The 21,103-nt window shown below is 33.4% G+C and overlaps 1 protein-coding gene across 2 annotated transcripts in view; it reads right to left on the bottom strand.

Moving 5' to 3' along the window:
* The window catches only part of LOC100372683 (aminopeptidase N-like), a 53,108-nt gene that overhangs the window by 9,439 nt on the left and 22,566 nt on the right, over window positions 1-21,103 (bottom strand). For both annotated transcript variants that reach the window (XM_085494728.1, XM_085494729.1), the window contains exons 3-15: window positions 20,809-20,929; window positions 20,244-20,398; window positions 17,033-17,146; window positions 16,281-16,415; window positions 15,083-15,214; window positions 13,912-14,087; window positions 12,814-12,890; window positions 9,508-9,650; window positions 7,643-7,846; window positions 4,516-4,592; window positions 3,821-3,931; window positions 1,563-1,730; window positions 76-216 (exon numbers count right to left, since the gene is read on the bottom strand). In XM_085494728.1, coding sequence (XP_085350854.1) covers window positions 76-216; window positions 1,563-1,730; window positions 3,821-3,931; window positions 4,516-4,592; window positions 7,643-7,846; window positions 9,508-9,650; window positions 12,814-12,890; window positions 13,912-14,087; window positions 15,083-15,214; window positions 16,281-16,415; window positions 17,033-17,146; window positions 20,244-20,398; window positions 20,809-20,929 — 1,754 coding nt within the window. The remainder of the gene's footprint in view (window positions 1-75; window positions 217-1,562; window positions 1,731-3,820; window positions 3,932-4,515; window positions 4,593-7,642; window positions 7,847-9,507; window positions 9,651-12,813; window positions 12,891-13,911; window positions 14,088-15,082; window positions 15,215-16,280; window positions 16,416-17,032; window positions 17,147-20,243; window positions 20,399-20,808; window positions 20,930-21,103) is intronic.

Genomic DNA, 21,103 nt, shown 5'->3' with positions numbered 1-21,103 from the left:
ACCTTTCATAAAGTACCAGGATGAGTGACCTTTTATAAAGTACCAGGATGTGTGACATTTTATGTTAATACTTACATATCAAACAAGATGTCGTAGTTAGCTCTAAAAAAATCCCACGCTAGAGCTCTACCAACGTAGTTAGAGGCGACATATCGTATCGTGTACGAAGCATCCTGTTTTCTGATCTTGGTGGAATCAATGGAATACTCTAAGTATCTGTTGATAATGAAAATAATAATAATATGGTTCTAGAAGGTTAATAAGGTTTATAATCAGGTCAGAAATGTTAATAAGCTTTATAATCAGGTCCTAGAAGGTTAATAAGGTTTATAATCAGGTCAGGAATGTTAAGGTTTATAATCAGGTTCTAGAAGGTTAATAAGGTTTATAATCAGGTCAGGAATGTTGATAAGGTGTATAATCAGGTCCTAGAAGGTTAATAAGGTTTCTAATCAGGTCAGGAATGTTAATAAGATTTATAATCAGGTTCTAGAAGGTTAATAAGGTCTATAAACAGGTCAGGAATGTTGATAAGGTTTATAATCAGGTCCTAGAAGGTTAATAAGGTTTATAATCAGGTCAGGAATGTTAATAAGGTTTATAATCAGGTTCTAGAAGGTTAATAAGGTTTATAATCAAGTCAGGAATGTTAAGAAGGTTTATAATCAGGTCCTAGAAGGTTCATAAGCTTTATAATCAGGTTCTAGAAGGTTAATAAGGTTTATAATCAGGTTCTAGAAGGTTAATAAGGTTTATAATCATGTTAGGAAGGTTAATAAGGTTTATAATCAGACCAGGAAGATAAAGAGGTTTATAATCAGGTCCTAGAAGATTAATAAGGCTTATAATCAGGTTCTAGAATGTTAATAAGGTTTAATATTAGATTCAAGAAGGTTAATAATGTTTGTATATGAATAAAATTATAGATTTTATTACTTGTTCAGTATTAAAGTGGGGGAGTATTAAATAATCAGGTCCTAAAAGGTTAATTGGGTTTAAAATCAGGTTCTAGAAGGTAAATAATGTTTATATAAGAATAAAACCATAAATATAGTACTTGTTCAGAGTGAAAAAAAAAAGGGGGGGGGGTATAAAATATAACCAGGTCCAAGAAGGTTAATAAGGTTTATAATCAAGGGCTAGTAGATTAATAAGGTTTATATATAGTTGTTGTTCAGGTTTAAAGCAGAGGAGTCGTCCCCTGCGGACACGATAGGTAGCCATAGCGTGTTGTTGTTTACAAACAAGCATCTACCCATGAGCCTTTGCGTTTTTAGCATTAGTTCTTATCATGTGTGCCCTTCGTCTTAACACCACATTCTGGTAACACAATACCTGTACTGTAAAATACTTTATTTTAGCTGGAATTAATTTTTGCTGAAGAGACTTTTTCGGTGTTTTGTATGGAATTTATTTTCACTGATTTTTGACGAGTTGAATGAAAAAAGGTATATTCCCTGGATTTTATTTTCATTGAATCATTCCTTCAGCGAAAATATTGAAAATTAATTTCAAACGAAAATAAAGTATTTTACAGTATTTGGTAACCCTGGCGACAATACCTGCTTAATATCCATGGCACGTTACTACAAGCCATCGATGACTGCAATCGTGACTTTTCACCGGCGTCACTTTCTTGTTGGTAACGCTCCCACATGAAATCCCACTCTTTGACGCCACCGTGTCGTATACCATTGCAATACACGAGGGACTTCAAATTAGGGGTGATGCTGTAAATAGAAAAGAAGATTACGCACTATAAAATGAGTGATAATGTACTATAAAAATACTACTGTAAAGGGGTTAATTATTCACTGGGTTTTAATTTTGCTTATTTGGCTGACTGGAAAATGCGCTAAATAAAACCCAGTGAATATGTAAAATTTAGCATAGAACACATTATCTAAATGATAAAACCGTGAATTTAAAACCCACTGAAATGGTAAATCAACGAAATATAAACCCAGTGAAAATTAGTCATTTGACAGTATTAGTCAGAAGAATGCTGTTGACCTTTAACATGTTGACCTTTAACCTTTGAATGCCAAATTCAACTTTTTTCACCTATCACAAATCCATGCAGCATATTTTTTTTTCAGATTTTTTTTTTCAAAATTAAGAACAGAGCTAGTCAATTTGAATATGGACAACAATGTCAAATGATATTCAGCCCAAATTACAACCATAAGTTGAATTCAAACTTGAACATAACAAGTGAATTATGTGGGTAAAATGAAAAAAAATGAAGGAAAAAAAGTGTATTCTGTATATGACTTTTACCATCTAGCCTCCCAGGTGGAAATAGTTGTTTGGACACCAAAATTGAAATTGGCAAAGTCAAACATTACTAAGAATCTTTCAAAAGATAAGGAGTTACCGGGGTAGCGGTTATCATGATAAGTTTATTTCTGTGCAGACAGAAGTCAACTTATGTCACAATTTTTAAACCCACATAAATTTTTTCATAATTTTTCAAAAATGTTGAGCAATATATTATTATTTATACTAAAATATGTTATTCATAGTTTTAATATATTTTTTAGGTCAACTATGTGGAGTCATTAAAAATTTGACTGAAAAAAAAATTTTTTGTCAAAAAATAAACCTGCATAAATTTGTTTCCTATTTTTTTCAAAAATTTCTAGACCTAATTATTTTGATATTATAAGATTTAACCTTTTGAACTTTTGAACTTTTGAACTTCAAAGTCTAATTTCATCATCATTTACAATTGTTTTAAAACAATTATTTTTTTCATAATTTTTCAAAAATTTTGATGAAGACTTGTAGCCAAAAGGAAATTATGTCCATTTGGGTCCAAAATTATCTCAAAAAAAAATAGAAAGATATAAAAACTAAAAAAATACATTGTTGTATTTCAATCACCCTTTCACCGAAATGTGGGATTTACCAAAAACTGTTAAGATGAATATGAAATTCTGTGTGTAAACACATAAGTAACAAGCAGCTTCTCGGCTGAGATAGCTTCCCTGTTAGCAATGCACAATTCAATTAAAGAACTGAAGATATCATTAGAAAATGAACAATATGTATAGTACACTGTATCAAAGCAATCAGACTTGCTGTTTTCAACAAGAATTCGAAAAAACTATAACTTTTTACCAAAAATATTCATCAAAATTAGAGAATTGAAGATATCATCATGAAACCTAAAATAGGTCTACCCAAAGTACATATACACCAAGTATCAAAGCATTCAGGCTTGTAGTTTTCAAGAAAAAGTCGAAAAAGTAAAACATTGACACGACGACAGACGGCGACGATGAACAATCACTCATATGATAAGCACAAAATAGTCCTGTTTATAGTCTGCACTTTTCTTCACAAGACTGGGCCAAGAATAGCCAAAGTTTTTGAGTAAAAACTGAAAATTTACTCAAATTTTGTTTGTTGTCTCCAAAATTAGGGTTTATTTCCAGAAATATAGAATAATATAAGACAAGCAGCCTATCGGCTGAGATAGCTCCGCTGTTAGCAATGCACATTTCAATTAAAGAACTGAAGATATCATTAGAAAATGAACAATATGTATAGTAATAAAGCAATCAGACTTGAAAATATCACTTTTTACCAAAAATTGCAAAAATATTCACCAAAAATAGAGAATTTGAGATTTTGACATGAAATGAACAAATCTGAAAAAGAACCATCCAAGGTACTTGCATATCAAATTTGAAAACATTCTGACTTGCTGCTTTGAAAAAGAAGTTGAAATTGTAAAGTTGACGACGACGGACGACGACGACGACGGACAATCAGAAATATGAACAGTAATAAAAAAGTGCAGACTAATACTCACGCATTAGCAACAGGATCCTGCATCCACAAGTCAAACTGTTGTACAGCCTCATCGATGCAAGGTTTGTAACCATAGCGACATGCAGTGCTCAACACATTGGCACGATGGAAACTGAAAATAAACAAAAATAACATTTAATTTTTTACCAAGATTTTAGAAAAATTCAGTTTTCATAAACAAATCTTGAATTTAATGACAATTTTGCTTGCTGAATTTAAAAGACAAATTGGTCAAAAAACATTTTTTTTTTGTATTAATTTAATAAGAATTGAATAGTTCATAATTTCTGGAATTCTGTTAATCCTTCGATAGTCTCCAATAACAAATTTCCTTTTAGACTACAATTTGACTACAATAAATTGAAACACTTTCATCAACACTCACAAATTTATAAATCAATTTTTTTTTATAATTTTTCCAAAATTTTGATCAAGTCTTGAAGCCAAATATAAATTATTCACTTTCAAATTTTTGAAAAAAATTCAGGATTTTTTATTTCTCTTTGTGAAGTGGCTTAACCTTTTCACCACCAGTTCCCTCATTTCATCACAAATTCACAAAATGAAAATTAGGGTTCATTTACAGAAATAGTGAAGATTATGAGAAAAAAGTGATGAAAAATTTGAGAAATGCCAAAATGATTAAAAAACTATTTTATCCACGGCGGAAACCAAAGATAAATATAGAACACTCACTGTTCAATATGGTCGTCTCCACTATCGTCCCATCCTACTCGATCATAGGAATCCTTCACCTGGTTCACCACGTAGTCCTACCAAAAAACAATATACAGAATTACATCATTGCTCATATCTAGACATTGTATTACATCATTGCCCATATTTGGACATTGCATTACATCATTGCCCATATTTGGACATTGCATTGCATCATTGCCCATATCTGGACATTGCATTACATCATTGCCCATATTTGGACATTGCATTACATCATTGCCCATATTTGGACATTGCATTACATCATTGCCCATTTTTGGACATTGCATTACATCATTGCCCATATTTGGACATTGCATTACATCATTGCCCCTATTTGGACATTGCATTACATCATTGCCCATATTTGAACATTGCATTACATCATTGTCCCTATTTGGACATTGCATTACATCATTGCCCATATTTGAACATTGCATTACATCATTGCCCATTTTTGGACATTGCATTACATCATTGCCCATATTTGGACATTGCATTACATCATTGCCCATATTTGGACATTGCATTGCATCATTGCCCATATCTGGACATTGCATTACATCATTGCCCATATTTGGACATTGCATTACATCATTGCCCATATTTGGACATTGCATTACATCATTGCCCATTTTTGGACATTGCATTACATCATTGCCCATATTTGGACATTGCATTACATCATTGCCCCTATTTGGACATTGCATTACATCATTGCCCATATTTGAACATTGCATTACATCATTGTCCCTATTTGGACATTGCATTACATCATTGCCCATATTTGAACATTGCATTACATCATTGCCCATTTTTGGACATTGCATTACATCATTGCCCCTATTTGGACATTGCATTACATCATTGCCCATATTTGGACATTGCATTACATCATTGCCCATATTTGGACATTGCATTACATCATTGCCCATATTTGGACATTACATTTCATCATTGCCCATATCTAGACATTGCATCACATCATTGCCCATATTTGGACATTGCATTACATCATTGCCCATATTTGGACATTGCATTACATCATTGCCCATATTTGGACATTGCATTACATCATTGCCCATATTTGGACATTGCATTACATCATTGCCCATATCTGGACATTACATTACATCATTGCCCATATTTGGACACTGCATTACATCATTGCCCATATTTGGACACTGTATTACATCATTGCCCATATTTGGACATTGCATTACATGATTGCCCATATTTGGACATTGCATTACATCATTGCCCATATTTGGACATTGCATTACATCATTGCCCATATTTGGACATTGCATTACATCATTGCCCATATTTGGACATTGCATTGCATCATTGCCCATATCTGGACATTGCATTACATCATTGCCCATATTTGGACATTGCATTACATCATTGCCCATATTTGGACATTGTTTTACATCATTGCCCATATCTGGACATTGTTTTACATCATTGCCCATATCTGGACATTGCATTACATCATTGCCCATATTTGGACATTGCATTACATCATTGCCCATATTTGGACATTGTTTTACATCATTGCCCATATTTGGACATTGCATTACATCATTGCCCATATTTGGACATTACATTTCATCATTGCCCATATCTAGACATTGCATCACATCATTGCCCATATTTGGACATTGCATTACATCATTGCCCATATTTGGACATTGCATTACATCATTGCCCATATTTGGACATTGCATTACATCATTGCCCATATCTGGACATTACATTACATCATTGCCCATATTTGGACACTGCATTACATCATTGCCCATATTTGGACACTGTATTACATCATTGCCCATATTTGGACATTGCATTACATGATTGCCCATATTTGGACATTGCATTACATCATTGCCCATATTTGGACATTGCATTACATCATTGCCCATATCTGGACATTGTTTTACATCATTGCCCATATCTGGACATTGCATTACATCATTGCCCATATCTGGACATTGCATTACATCATTGCCCATATTTGGACATTGCATTACATCATTGCCCATATTTGGACATTGTTTTACATCATTGCCCATATTTGGACATTGCATTACATCATTGCCCATATTTGGACATTGCATTACATCATTGCCCATATTTGGACATTGCATTACATCATTGCCCATATCTGGACATTACATTACATCATTGCCCATATTTGGACATTGCATTACATCATTGCCCATATTTGGACATTGTATTACATCATTGCCCATATTTGGACATTGCATTACATGATTGCCCATATTTGGACATTGCATTACATCATTGCCCATATTTGGACATTGCATTACATCATTGCCCATATCTGGACATTGTTTTACATCATTGCCCATATCTGGACATTGCATTACATCATTGCCCATATTTGGACATTGCATTACATCATTGCCCATATTTGGACATTGCATTACATCACTGCCCATATTTGGACATTGCATTACATTCTTTTTTGTATTTACTCATGTTCCTAATTTTAGACATATTTAGGCAGTACAATTAAGATACGTGACAGTTATCTGATTTATTTTGGTTGTAGCCTTCGACGTATGATGTAGTACGTACCATAAATCAAATTACAGTATACACAAAATATCCAAGACAGAAGTTATTTGCAAACAGCCAAACATTACCGAACGGTTTTGAGAGAAGTTTGCTGATAGACTTGTTGGTACCCTGAGCTGCTGAAAAAATCAATCCTGGCCAAATTTACACAAATGCTTGGTGATATTCGGCTGTTTGCCAAAACTTTCTGACCGAGAAATCTTGCATTTGGTGTATGGCATATACTACTCCAATTGCTACAAACAAAATACATCCCATAATATAACTTTAATGTCTTAAAGTTGAATAAACTACTGTAAAATGCTTTATTTTCGCTTGGAATTAATTTTCGCTATTTTCACTGAAGGAATGATTCAGTGAAAATAAAATCCAGACCTTTTTTGCTATATTTTACATCTAAATCGTCAAAAATCAGTGGAAATATATTCTATACAAAACACCCATGAAGTCTTTTCAGCAAAATTAATTCCAGCTAAAATAAAGTAATCTCAGTAAAACAAACCTCAAGCGCTCCGAACGCCCCAGTTCTGCTCAGCATATCTCTGATGTAAATGATGATATTAATAAACGTATCCCACGGTAGGTATTGCTCTTCTTTTATCAGGTATAGTGTTAATTCAAATGCTATGGTTTGATACAGATCTCCTGAGCGTGCCAGGTTGAATGCGTCGTCGATAAGACCCGCTCTGTTAACGACTGGAATAACCTGCAAATTAAGCAAATATTTGTACTTATCAACACAATTGTCAAAAAAAAATAATAGAAAGATATGTAAAAACAGGCAAAATATTGAACCAAAATTTTGCTCAGAATAAATTCGGCACTCAAGGGTTAATGGAACTGGCATGGAAGTAGTAAAAAATAAAATGATTTAAAAGTATGGGGTATTTGAAAATCACATTCTACCAAACCATAACTTGAATTATGTTTTTTTTTTTTGTGCCAGGCGACAGTTATGAACATTGAGTGTCACTGTTGTCTCTCCTGACTTTTTTTTGTATGTGCAAATTACCTAGTGCATTTTTTCCACAGAAGTCATATTCATGTTTGGGTCTAACATGACAGGGCTGTGTGGCCATCTCTCTATCAAATGGCAATTTAATGTGCTATCCTGGCGTCAACCAGGCTCCGTCGAACACAAGCACCTGCAGATCTTAACCAAGGTTCCCCCAACGTCGCATTCGTTAGTGAATGAATCTCGGCCAGTGGAATTAGCCTTCCCATTGAGTCTGTGGCACACTCACCCAGGGTAAGGGTCAACCATTTTGATGTTCAGCCTGAGGTAGGATTTGAACTTGGGTCTACCGATCATGTGTCTGATGCGACAACCACTATGCTACCAGTGACCGGTTAACTTGAAATATGGTCTTTTATTCGGTAAAAATCAATTATTCAGAATATATAATCTAGGTTTTTTTACCAAACGATATTAAGTAAGGTCACTAAAGTTAATGACATGAACAAAACAGGGGCAACAAAATAAACAAAATTTATAAAAACAAGCAGCCTGTCTTGTGAGATAGCTTCGCTGTTAGCAATGCACATTTCAATTAAAGAACTGAAGATATCATTAGAAAATGAACAATATGTATAGTATCAAAGCAATCGGACTTGCTGTTTTCAACAAGAAATCTAAAATATCACTTTTTACCAAAAATGACAAAAATATTCACCAAAAATAGAGAAGTTGAGATTTTTACATGAAATGAACAAATCTCAGAAAGAACCATCCAAGGTACTTGTATATCAAATTTGAAAACATTCTGACTTGAGCTGAAAATGTAAAGTTGACGACGACGGACAATCAGTAATATGAACAGCTCCGCTGTGTCGAATTTGATTTTGCATTTAATAAATTTAGCTTTTTCAGTAATTATGTCATCATAGAAATCAATTATTGTTTTGTCTTGATGAATAAAATCATATTGCTGATTATTCATTTCTGCCAAAAAATTATGCAAATTAGCCACAAAATAACTTTTAAAATGCTTAAATGAATTCTACTACTGTAAAATACTTAATTTTCGCTTGTAATTAATTTTCGCTATTTTCACTGAAGGAATGATTCAGTGAAAATAAAATCCAGCAAATATACTTTTTTACCTATGTTTTACATTCAACTCATCAAAAATCAGTGAAATTAAACTCCATATAAAACACCCATAAAGTCTGTTCAGCGAAAATTAATTCCAGCTAAACTAAAGTATTTTACAGTATGACACAATATGACGTCTGTAGTGCTGATATTGGTAGCGCACATGATTAATCTGTCAGATTTATTCATTACGAGATGATATCTTCAATTCTTTATTTTTGCTGAATATTTTTGTCATTTTTGGTAAAAAATAAAGTTTTCGTAATACATACTTGATGGTCTTCAGACAACTGTTTTTGTAACGCAACCCAGTTACCCGTGTCGTAATTCACTCGGTAGTATCCAGTCTGATTGATATTGGCTAAGATCCAGTCGTTCGTTTCGGTTCCACTCGGCAATGAAATATCCACAGTCGCTGTTGATAAGAAAAACTTTTCGTCACGAATACGAGATATTGATGGAATGCCGAACAAAAAATAGTTTTTGCTTTTCGTCATTGCATGAATCATTATATACCGGTAATAAATATTGTAATATTTTGTTGTTGTTATGGTAACACAAACAAGTTTTAAAAAGAGTCACTGTAGCAGTTTCCAATTTTCCCTAGGATGAGAAGCAAAACTTTTTTTTTTGACTTAATCATAGAACATAATGCAAATCAAATCTTTGAGAGCTAACTTCAACACCATTCAGTTTCTATAATTCGTCTTTCACTATTTTAATATAAATCTATTTATTTATTTGTCTGAATTCAATGTTTTTGTGCATAATTAATTACATTAGTGACATAATTTCAAAACAAATGGCCTTTGTAAACAATTTTACGAATGTGTTCGAAAGTGTACAAATATTTTTTTCATTACATATAAACATAATGCTTAGTGTCTGATTAGTGTCCTTGCAATTGACGCACTAAAAGGAATCTATGCAAGATGGGTACATGGTCTTGTGAAAGTGACTGTAATAAACCCAGTAATGTATAAGGTACATGGTCTTGTGAAAGTGACTGTAATAGACCCAGTAATGTATGGTACATGGTCTTGTGGAAGTAACTGTAATAAACCCAGTAATGTATATGGTACATGGTCTTGTGAAAGTGACTGTAATAAACCCAGTAATGTATATGGTACATGGTTTTGTGAAAGTGACTGTAATAAACCCAGTAATGTATATGGTACATGGTCTTGTGAAAGTGACTGTAATAAACCCAGTAATGTATAAGGTACATGGTCTTGTGAAAGTGACTGTAATAAACCCAGTAATGTATAAGGTACATGGTCTTGTGAAAGTGACTGTACCGTTAAAGTCCTAATATAAACCGCATACGTAATAGTAACCGCACCCCCAATTCCGGCTTCGGGGTTAAAGAGTTCTTAACAAAAATTGAAAACTTGAAAAGTACCTATTACTAACCGCACCCCCAATTCAACAAGACGTGACTGACTTCATTGTTTCAACCAGCTGTTCCAAAACGGCATTGTTCCTAATCCTATTCATTTGTTTCGACAACATGGCTAAAAATATTCACACCTATTTATTGTTCAGTGCGGCGGTGATAAGATGTCAGACAGGCAATGAAACTGCTTTTGTTCTGGCGGCGACCTCTGTCAATACTCTTTCTGAATACGTCTGTGTTTCGTAAGTTTTAGACAATGAGCTTTTATCACCGTAAAAGTGTTAAACTGAGCATTGAAGAATAATTTATCTTTCGAAAACAAATAATTTTTTGATTTAAAAAAAAAATCATGCCGTTTTCCCATGGAAATCAAAGGCAAAAGATCGCACTACATTATCGGTAAATCTCTTCCGTGTTCACCATGAGGTCGCTGAACTGTCATTAACATATTTAAATGAGCTATGTAATTTAGACACGTGGGCACCATCCAGCATTTTGATTGGTTAATTAGCGACTTGACCTATCCGATCAATAATACGTCCCGTGAGCATTCAAAAACATGGCGGATATCGTATCGGCTGTTTACATGTGACTGAAATCATTCGCTTACAGGGAAACTAAGTTGAATTTTACTTGCATTTTATAACAATTCAACGAATTTATTTTTCGTGCGTTATTGTAATCACTACTAAATAATAATCACGAATATCAACACTTCGAAAACAAGTTATTCACTTGTGACCCGCAGCATGGCCGGATCGAGCTACCGTTATGTGATCATTTGCTACTAAGCAGTGCATTGGTGTTTTTATTTGAAACTTCTGTTAGAATATACTTTTCGTTACCAAGAAAATAAAAAAAATAAATGCATATTACATTAAAAATACCGAGTATTTTTTGTATCATGTTGAATTTTTTTTTGATTGACTGTAATTTTTCAACATTTCGTAACGCCTATTTTAGAACCAAAATAAGGCCTTTCACTCTTCCCCGACGCCTATTCAAGAGATTGTACAGTGTATTGTTTGTTTTGTGCATGTGTTGTGGAAAAAAATGACCACGCCCATTTAGTGATTGCAATATGTACGTAATAGAAACCGCACCCCAAACTTGAGCTTTTGATCCCAATTTTTAAATTGATACATTGTAATATAAACCGCGGTTTATAATAGGACTTTAACGGTAATAAACCCAGTAATGTATAAGGTACATGGTCTTGTGAAAGTGACAGTAATAAAGCCAGTAATGTAAGGTACAAGGTCTTGTGAAAGTGACTGTAATAGACCCAGTAATGTAAGGTACATGGTCTTGTCAAAGTGACTGTAATAGCCCCAGTAATGTATATGGTACATGGTCTTGTGAAAGTGACTGTAATAAACCCAGTAATGTATAAGGTACATGGTCTTGTGAAAGTGACTGTAATAAACCCAGTAATGTATAAGGTACATGGTCTTGTGAAAGTGACTGTAATAAACCCAGTAATGTATAAGGTACATGGTCTTGTGAAAGTGAATGTAATAAACCCAGTAATGTAAGGTACATGGTCTTGTGAAAGTGACTGTAATAGACCCAGTAATGTATGGTACATGGTCTTGTGAAAGTGACTGTAATAGACCCAGTAATGTATGGTACATGGTCTTGTGAAAGTGACTGTAATAGACCCAGTAATTTAAGGTACATGGTTTTGTGAAAGTGACTGTAATAGACCCAGTAATGTATGGTACATAGTCTTGTGAAAGTGACTGTAATAGACCCAGTAATTTAAGGTACATGGTCTTGTGAAAGTGACTGTAATAGACCCAGTAATATATGGTACATGGTCTTGTGAAAGTGACTGTAATAGACCCAGTAATTTAAGGTACATGGTCTTGTAAAAGTGACTGTAATAGACCCAGTAATGTATGGTACATGGTCTTGTGAAAGTGACTGTAATAAACCCAGTAATGTATAAGGTACATGGTCTTGTGAAAGTGAATGTAATAAACCCAGTAGGGTAAGGTACATGGTCTTGTGAAAGTGACTGTAATAGACCCAGTAATGTATGGTACATGGTCTTGTGAAAGTGACTGTAATAAACCCAGTAATGTATTAAAGGTACATGGTCTTGTGAAAGTGACTTTAATAGACCCAGTAATGTATAAAGTACATGGGTTTGTGAAAGTGATTGTAATGATAATCTCACCGTCATCAGGGGACATCATAATTTCTTGAATACCACCGTCTTTCACCATGTACGACAACTGTACATACCACTTATACCTAAAATTCAGAATTGTATAAACATGTGTTACTTATTGATAAGATGACCTTCTCACGAGTCAACATTATTCTTTTGTAGACTGAAACAAAATTATTTTTCTGTTGAAATGTTGAAAAAAATTCATAGTATACTATTTGTGGGAGGGGAATTGAACTTCAAAAGCAAAAAGCAGACATTTGTAGGAAATCTTCACTAGGACTAATTTTAAAGATTTGATGTTGTAAGTATACTATTAAATTAAAATCACTGGTTTGTGAAGGGAGCAGTAGGTTCTGTGGTTATATAACTTACTGGGTTTAATTTTAGGAGATTTGATGTTGTAGAGATACTCACTAGGTGTAGGAAACAACATACTCAAAGTTTAACTTAATCACTACATTTTAATTTAGTGTATTTATGAAAATAAAATGTAGTGAATAATTAAGCCCTATATTGTATTCAGAAAGATACGAGTGGTCAAAAGTTACGAGTGGTCATTTTTGTAACTTGATGTTTTCGTAACGCGATGTTCGTAACTTAAACAATTAAGCATCTCTGAATAGAGATTCAGAAAGCAAAAAAAAAAAGAGTTGTGAACAGAAATACATCTTTTTTGTTGATAGCTTTATATAATGTAGTGTTGCTAAAAAAAAAAATTTGTTTTTGGTTTGAGATGTTGAATAATATAATTTGGTGAACATTTATGCATATTAGTTTTTTTTTAACAATTTTTTTTCTTTAATGTTTTTCAAAAAAAAAAAAAAATGTGAGCAACCCTTTTTGAGCTGACACATCCACTGACCACAAATTTTTTTTTTTTTCAGGAGAGACTCAAAAATATAAAAAAAAAAATCAGCTATTTTGGAGAGCAGAAAATATAAAAACGCGAGTTCTCAGAATGTATAAAGATTTTCACAGATAGCTACGTAATTGTGTTATTAACATCTGCTTGCAAATCACAGAGGATTATGGGTAAGTCATTGCAAGGAGCTATCCGTGTTCCCTCCGAAAATATGATGTCGACGCAAAAAGTTCACTGACCCCATATCCCCGTACTTGTCATCAACAACCGCATCAGGATCGATTAAGAAATGTTTCTGTTCGGCTATAGCTGTATTTTCGGAGGTTCGTGCAACTGTGACGACTGGATATCCCATTTGTAGCGTCCATGTGTCCATTATTTGTTTCACGTCATGATCTCCAACTCCTACGTCAGCCTGGAATGAACATAATAAAAATGTCTGGTACTCTGGTACGATACACCGAGGACTTATAAGAAAAGGGTGAACAACCATATGTATGGCGACACCTCATGTGATCTCACAAGTCTATTACCGGTAAAAGTATTTTAAAAAGCAGTGGTCATCCCACTGCCTCCAGTTCGATATGGCACTCATAGCGACGTACACAACATGTGTGAAATACATTGTTTGTTTACATGAAATTCGAACACGTGCTGTGCGACGACCACCGTCTGACCCTTCAAGGTACTCAAAATTGTTGAAATACTATAAATTACACAGCTATGTTCATTGGTTTATTATCTGAAATCATGAAGCTATTGTCTCATTGCACCATGAAATAACATTCTTTTGTGCGTTTTGAGCTATTTTTTGAAAAATTCCATAGAACACACAGATTTTTAAAATAATTCAGGAAAACATACCCAATCATTAAGAATACACGGTATAATTTTTTTCAGCCTACACAAATGTATGTCATCAGTCTGCAATTTGGGATATGGCATAATATCTCTACCGTAAGAACCTATGGTAAAAGCACTACAATACTGACAAAATGGCAACTACCCACTGAAATTAAACAATCATTTTCTCAAAAATATAGGCCGGTCAACGCAAATTCTTTTAAATCAAAATCCTTATATTTATGATGAAATGAATTAATTCTGGGTGTTTACATGAGTAGAATTGAGTATCTTAACACATCGCTCACACTCCATGGAGGTGTTCAAACAGTGTTAACATTTTGAGCGCTATGTTCGTTTCCTTCGAGGACTATTCTACTTGTGGGATTGAACTGGCTGTCACAAGAGATGAACAAAGCCTGTTAGAACAAACGACCAATGAAATCAAAGCCTGTTAGAACAAACGACCAATGAAATCAAAGCCTGTTAGAACAAACGACCAATGAAATTGATTTGTTGCATCATCAGGGACGTGACAATTCTACAAATGGGTCATTTTATTCGTACCTCAGTGAGGGCTGCCCACAAATCATTTGACGTCGCGGCTTCATAAGAATGTCTTTTCAAGAACAACGTCAATCCTTCCCTGAAGACTGCTTCACCAAGAATATAGTTCATCATTCGTATAATAGATGCACCCTGGGAAGAAAAAAAACATAGCAAATTTATTAGAGCCTTGCCTTGGTAAGAATGACTCTTATTTGTGATTGGCTCTAAAATTCTCAAAAATTGGGAAGACTAAGATGTTGACTTCAGACAAAAATGTTATAGCACTACAAATAATTTGAGTTTATGTGTATGACATTATCAGTTTATGTGTATGACATCATCAGTTTATGTTTATGGTATCAGTTTATGTGTATAACATCATCAGTTTTTGTGTATGACATTTTGACATCATAGTAAATCATTTTTTGTTTAATGCAAGTCCCCACATTATGCGAGAAATCAAACATAAAAAACAGGACAAATAAAAGTCATCGTTTCACTTTCAAAACACTGCATGTGAACTAACAATTGTGAAAGAATTTTTTGGACATTTCCATGCTAAATAGTGTTCTATAGATGAGGGTTTACTTTTGATGAAGTAAGGGTATCCCATTCCATATTCCCTTCTGAAACATTGGCATTTTGATATTTAAAAAAAAAAAAAATTCAACTTCAAAAGCAAAAAGCAGACATTAGGTTTGCGCCTTTTACGCATAACACCAGATTTCGCAGTGAACGAAAATTACCAATTTATATGTAGAGTTATGTGTACAGCACTTCATCAGTTTATATGTAGTGATACATCATCAGTTTATGTGTAGTGATACATCATCAGTTTATGTGTAGTGATACATCATCAGTTTATGTGTAGTGATACATCATCAGTTTATGTGTAGTGATACATCATCAGTTTATGTGTAGTGATACATCATCAGTTTATGTGTAGTGATACATCATCAGTTTATGTGTAGTCATATATCATCAGTTTATGTGTAGTGAAACATCATCAGTTTATATGTAGTGATACATCATCAGTTTATGTGTAGTGATACATCATCAGTTTATGTATAGTCATACATCATCAGTTTATGTGTAGTCATACATCATCAGTTTATGTGTAGTCATACATCATCAGTTTATGTGTAGTCATACATCATCAGTTTATGTGTATGACATCACTCTGCTACATGTTACATGCAATAAACAGGTTGTTTACCTTACTGTAAGAGATGGTATCAAAGATTTCGCTGATTTCTTCAGGTTTGTTGACCGGTACGAATATTGGATGGGATGATCCAAGTCCGTCCAACTGAAACACGCGATGTAAATCTTCATTTACAAACTGATCCATCTGTAACAATAAAACATAAATTATTATTTCATTTCAGCAAACTTTCAAATTCAAAATAAACGTAATCAGTTTATGTATGACATCATCAGTTTATGTACTGTTTTGGGCTTAAAAAAAGCATTCAATCGCAAAACACTGTTAGCAGAATTATAGAGCTAAAAATACAAAATCAGTGGCTGTCTGCTAAAAGTATGACAATGTAGTGAATATGATAATAAAGGGTACTGGCATCACTGTTAAGTAGAAGTGACTGACAAAAATTTATTCTCAGAGGAATCTGAAATCATCATTTTATGTATATGACATCATCAGTTTATGCATAGAACATCATCAGTTTATGTATATGACATCATCAGTTTATGCATAGAACATCATCATTTTATGTATGGGACATCATCAGTTTATGCATAGAACATCATCATTTTATGTACTGGTATATGGCATCAATTTATGAATAGAACATCTTAATTTTATGTATATGACATCATCAGTTTCATACCAACCACACGTAACGCGTCCATGCGTAAACATGCAAAACGTAAACAAGTGTGATGATCTATAGTCAGTGTAGATGACAAATTTATCATCATTAGTTAGTTAGTTAGTTATTTACTCACCATTTGCCAATCCGGTTCATGCCGGTTTACCCCAATATATTCCACATAGCTAGCAAAGCCTTCATTTAACCACAAGTCATCCCACCAGGCTGGAGACATCAAGTTACCAAACCACTACAAAGAAATACTACAGTTTATATTAACTCTTTGTGCATATTAATTAGGTAATTTGCATAAAGGTATACTTTTGTCACCTTTTACAAAATACTTCTTTGTACTGTCCCAAGGTGCCTGAATATGAAATTTTGAAGCAATTGGTTGAGCCGGTTTATTTTTTTACCAAAAATGGCAAAACTAAAATTTGAGAATTGAAAGATTCATCACAAAATGAACAAATCTGATTAAGATCTACCCAAGGTACCCAAGTAAAAACATAAAAGCAATTGGGCTAGCCATTTTCAAGAAGTTAACTGAAATCATCATTTTATGTATATGACATCATCAGTTTATGCATAGAACATCATCAGTTTATGTATATGACATCATCAGTTTATGCATAGAACATCATCAGTTTATGTATATGACATCAGTTTATGCATAGAACATCATCAGTTTATGTATATGACATCATCAGTTTATGCATAGAACATCATCATTTTATGTATGGGACATCATCAGTTTATGCATAGAACATCATCATGCAGGTTCGTGGGCACTTGGGAGTGAATTTTTTTTTTTTTTTGCTTTTTATTATTAAAAAAGTCTTGGCTATAGAATGTTGAAATTTTGTAGAATTGTGAATAGTGGAACATACTCAAAAAACGATTTTAAAATATAGATAACAGGTGCAAAATTATCTCTTTTGAATGCTTAGCAAGATTTAGCAAGGCTGTACATAAATAATGAAAAAAAAAAATTGGTGAAAAAAAGAAATGACGGGATCTCCACATTATGCACTGTATTTAACTTTTTACAAAACGATAATACATTTAAATTTGAAACTGTAACAGTCATTGTAATTATGAGCATTAGTAAACTTCTTACTGAGTGAATTGTTATGCAAATTAGCAATTATCTCAGCTTTTTTTTAGTGCACATTCCAGAACTTAAAAAAAAAAGCTCCTAGACGCTTTGATCTTTTGTTTCGAAATTTTCACAAATGATTGACAATGTGTTTATCTTCAAAACGCCGTCGGGCATTGTTTTTAGTTGAATAGTGTTACAGCAATCGTACAGACAACTAGCCTGGGTTTTAATTTATGCATAAACTTGAAGTAGTGAAATTTGAGCTGTTGCCCTACAAAATTGACAACTGGTAGACAGTTTTCAAGACGGCGCTTTCTTCATAGTAAACATATGTACCCATAAACCAATTTTGACAGAAAAACAAAGCATGGTTATAACGGTACGTTTAGAAGCAAATTTTTTTTAAATCACTTTTGACCAAAAAAATCACATTTTTGTGCATATTTCAAACTACAGTGTCCATAAAAATAAACTACTAACAAAACTTTAAAATTCATACAATAAGCTTTCCGAAAATATATAGTTTTGTGAACAAGGGAGGTCATCTTGGTTTCCTAATTAACCAATTAAAATACCTGTCAGGTAAACTGCATCTCTACCTTAAAACAGCATTTGTTAACAAAAATGGCAAAAATTTTTCACTAAAATTAGAGAAAATGGAGCTAAAAAATATAGGTATTTAAATTAGATAACCATATATTTTTTCAAAGCAAATGTCCTACTGAAAAAACAAGTATTTTTTTAATTAACATTTCACCACCAGTTCCTTCTTTCCATCACAAATTAAAACAAGCAGCCTGTCGGCTGAGATAGCTCCGCTGTTAGCAATGCACATTTCAATTAAAGAACAGAAGATATCATTAGAAAATGAACAAATCTGAGAGAGGTCCACGTGTAGTACCTATATATGTAATATCAAAGCAATTGGACTTGCGGTTTTCAACAAGAAGTCGAAAATATCACTTTTTACCAAAAATGACAAAAATATTCACCAAAATTAGAGAATTAAAGATATCATCATGAAATGAACAAATCTGAGAGAGGTCCACATGTAGTACCTATATGTATAATATATCAAAGCAATTGGACTTGCGGTTTTCAACAAGAAGTCGAAAATATCACTTTTTACCAAAAATGACAAAAATATTCACCAAAATTAGAGAATTAAAGATATCATCATGAAATGAACAAATCTGAGAGAGGTCCACATGTAGTACCTATATATGTAATATCAAAGCAATTGGACTTGCGGTTTTCAACAAGAAGTCGAAAATATCACTTTTTACCAAAAATGACAAAAATATTCACCAAAATTAGAGAATTAAAGATATCATTACAAAATGAACAAATCTGAGAGAGGTCCACATGTATTACCTATATATGTAATATCAAAGCAATTGGACTTGCGGTTTTCAACAAGAAGTCGAAAATATCACTTTTTACCAAAAATGACAAAAATATTCACCAAAATTAGAGAATTAAAGATATCATTACAAAATGAACAAATCTGAGAGAGGTCCACATGTAGTACCTATATATGTAATATCAAAGCAATTGGACTTGCGGTTTTCAACAAGAAGTCGAAAATATCACTTTTTACCAAAAATGACAAAAATATTCACCAAAATTAGAGAATTAAAGATATCATTACAAAATGAACAAATCTGAGAGAGGTCCACATGTAGTACCTATATATGTGATATCAAAGCAATTTGACTTGCGGTTTTTAACAAGAAGTTGAAAATATCACTTTTTACTAAAAATGACAAAAATATTCACCAAAATTAGAGAATTGAAGATATCATCATGAAATGAACAAATCTGAGAGAGGTCTACCCAAGGTACATATACACCAAGTATCAAAGCATTCAGGCTTGTAGTTTTCAAGAAGAAGTCGAAAAAGTAAAACATTGACACGGACGACGACGGACAATCACTCATATGATAAGCTCCGCTCGACAAAGTCGACAGTGGAGCTAAAAAATAGTCTGTTTATAATCTGCACTTTCCTTCACAAGATTGAGACAAAAATAACCAAATTTTTTGAGTAAAAACTGAAAGTTTACTCAAACTGTTCTGTACTTTTTTGCAGACTATAAAGAGGACTATTTTGTAAATTTGTGATGAAACGAGGGAACTAGTGGTGAAACGGTTAAGTAGGAATCTTATTTTATCAATCCTTGATTAGACAAGGTAATACCAATAATGCACTAACAATCACACGCTGAAATGAAACCATACATACTTGGTGAGCAAGCTCATGGGAAACTACCACGGCAACTCTTTGTTTATTTGTTGCTGACGACACATCTGGGTCATATAGAAGAGCGGTCTCCCGATACAAAATCAGACCCCAGTTTTCCATCGCACCGGCGGCAAAGTCTGGTACGGCGGCCATGTCTGAAACCATCAGCGAATAACATATTAGAGAATTGTTTGCACTGACAACTCAATAAAACAGTGACATATACTCTCCTTAAATATGACATCATCACTTTGTGTGCTACATTAATTTATATGTATGACATCATCACTTTGTAAAATATCATATCATCACTAAATATGACATCATCAACATAAATATCATCACTTTGTGTTTTCTATGTATGACATCATCACTTTGTGTATCACATCACTCAATAAGTATGTCATCACTTTGTGAAACACATCACATATGTATGATGTCATCACAGTATCACATCAATTTATATGTATGATATCATCACTTTGTGTATTACATTATATGCTGACATCATCACTTTGTGTGTACATATGCAAAAGATTGAATAAAGAATTCCTTGTGTTCTTACCTTGTTTGGGAAGTGGGTAAGGGATATCAAAGTATTCTTCAAAGTAGTTGATGATAGTGACACCAGCGTCCAATGCGTACTCCATTGTATGTTTCATTTCATCTCGAGCACAGACACGTAACTGTAATAATTAATAATCTTAATTAACATTTCCATGGTGTCTTGGGGCTACCTAGGTGTTCTGGGGCTCCCTAGGTGTCTTGGGACTCCTTAGGTGTATTGGGGCTCCCTAGGTGTCTTAGGGCTCCTTAGTTGTCTTGGAACTCATTTGTTGTCTTGGGACTATTTAAGTGCC

Source organism: Saccoglossus kowalevskii, chromosome 20 (genome assembly GCF_978046115.1).
Source record: "Saccoglossus kowalevskii chromosome 20, keSacKowa6.1, whole genome shotgun sequence".
NCBI classification, from domain to species: domain Eukaryota; kingdom Metazoa; phylum Hemichordata; class Enteropneusta; family Harrimaniidae; genus Saccoglossus; species Saccoglossus kowalevskii.
This window is presented reverse-complemented; position numbering and strand designations above follow the sequence as displayed.